Below are 2138 nucleotides of genomic sequence, written 5' to 3'. Positions count from 1 at the left end.
TATGCTTCTAAAAATTTTATTTGTTTACTGATTGAGTGAATGAGTGAGAGAATGAGTGGGTGTACGAGAATGAGGCGAGGACGAAATGGAAGGAGGAGAGTAAGTATGATGACACTTTATACGATGTAAAACTTACGAAGAAAAATTTTTTTCAGGAACAAAAAATCATAATCCGTAATTACACCTTTATAAATTTATAAATGTTAAAAATGGTTTCTAGAGAAGAAAAAAAAATAACAACGTACAACTTCGGGTATCGTATTATCAATAATGTGACTCAAGCTTGTATACATACAAATAGTCACAGAATTGAGTTTATACAAATCCGAAGTTCTTTGATTTAATAGCGAGAAGTAGCTTATGTCGCAAGACATGACGGGAACTGTACAGTGGAACGTATAATCGAGAGATACATGTGTTTGCAGTTGGTAGATGCGCGTCGTCTGCCGGCCGAATTGTCACGGTCGGCATCGGTTGGAAACCGTCTTCGCTTGCTGGTAACGCCGGAGAACCAGTCCAGAAATATACCTGCGATAGAGGTATATATCTTATAAGTGTTAATTCGATAGAATTGCCAGTTCACAAAAAGTTTACATAATTTTCAATTAAGAGTAAAGAAGTTTGCCACAATTCTTACCAAATCCTGCCTTTCTACGTGCGACATCTTTTCAACGATGGACCATAACCAGCGTTTAAATTTAACTAATCTTTCCGTCGATTCGCCGGACTCATCGTTAAATGATGTATACGATATTAGAACCGATACATTGATGTCGCCGACTCCGTTCAGAAGGAGTCTCAAGTCTTCTGACGTTAAACCATCAAGCGCCCCTTCGGGTAGGACATCAAAAACTCCCTCACGCATAGAATGCAAAGCTTTTTCTTGAACTTTGATCATACGAACTTCTGCATATTTCCGTACATAATCATATACATTGCTTGCAGTCACTTCCATGTCGCGGCCGTTATGCACAAGTTCAATTGAGCCACCTCCCTCCTCAGGACATAAATCGATACTGAAGTGCAGAATGTTAGATATTTAAATTGTATATATAGAATTTGGAGAAAATATTAAAATCCTCAAATATATTGAAAATAAAGTATTTTGAAGAAAAATGTTTTATATATCACAGTTTCTTATAATAGTAGTACATACCAAATATAATATACATATAAGTATACATATATAACATTTATTTTATGAACAGTGCGGTCTTTTTATGTGATATCTTTGGTGAATTTTTTTAAACGGAACCATAATTTTCTATAACATTCAATTTTTATTTTCGCCTCATTTTATATATACAATTTTTTAGCACCGCATTTTCCTATGTTGGAAAAATAGTTGCCAATAAGAAAATGTATTAAAAAGTTGATAAAAAATTCTGAAAAATTTCTTGAAGTTCTATGAGAAGAAAATAAATAATCTTTGTCTCTTACTATATTTCTGTAAAGTTAATAGTACTTGAGTAAAAAATTATTGAAAATCAACTTGGATTTTTAATAATTGATATCTTCTTAATTATTGCGAAAATTGCAAAATGGTAGAGGACTTTTCGACTCAGTTTAGTCCGCTCTATCCCTATGCGAGAGTTTTATCATTACTTATCAAACACCCTGTATAAAAGTATTATAGTTATAAAAATAAGGAATACAAGAATTATTATTATTATTGTATTTCCTATATTTAAGAAAATTTATAATTGTATAAGTATGTGACATACATCTCGCATAATGGGCAACTGCAGACTTTTAAAAAATTAGAATTATTTTTATTTACATTACAATCGATTTTGTTTTCATCACATTTTGTATAAAATATTCAGGCGAGATATTTATGGTCAAATTAAAGGCGAAATTCGTGATTTTGTTTCAAGAAAAAGAATAAATGGGCGCAGTTTTCTATTTATATTATCTTATTATTATATTTGAAATATATAGAATTTGTAATATAAAACTTATTATTGTGTTATTAAATATCATTTTTTAAGACATGCCCAAAAATTTTGCATGCCTTGTATTTTACTATAATTCCGTAACTTGTAAGAAAGCAATCTGCTATTTTTTCCTCTTCTTGGATACTTTGTTCTACAAATTAAATCTAAAGTAGAGCATTAGAAAGATTTATTATTCCAAAC

The 2138-nt window shown here is 30.9% G+C and overlaps 1 protein-coding gene across 1 annotated transcript in view; it reads right to left on the bottom strand.

The window, feature by feature from the left end:
* Window positions 1-2138, bottom strand: part of LOC108752298 (E3 ubiquitin-protein ligase UBR5) — a 21342-nt gene continuing 19204 nt past the window's right edge. The window contains exons 36-37 of the mRNA XM_018493031.1: window positions 638-1016; window positions 1-528 (exon numbers count right to left, since the gene is read on the bottom strand). Coding sequence (XP_018348533.1) covers window positions 316-528; window positions 638-1016 — 592 coding nt within the window. The 3' untranslated portion in view covers window positions 1-315. The remainder of the gene's footprint in view (window positions 529-637; window positions 1017-2138) is intronic.

The sequence above is a fragment of the Trachymyrmex septentrionalis genome, unplaced genomic scaffold (assembly GCF_001594115.1).
Source record: "Trachymyrmex septentrionalis isolate Tsep2-gDNA-1 unplaced genomic scaffold, Tsep1.0 scaffold6, whole genome shotgun sequence".
In the NCBI taxonomy this organism is placed as follows: domain Eukaryota; kingdom Metazoa; phylum Arthropoda; class Insecta; order Hymenoptera; family Formicidae; genus Trachymyrmex; species Trachymyrmex septentrionalis.
The sequence above is the reverse complement of the archived record's forward strand: the minus strand, read 5'-3'. Positions and strand labels throughout refer to the sequence as shown.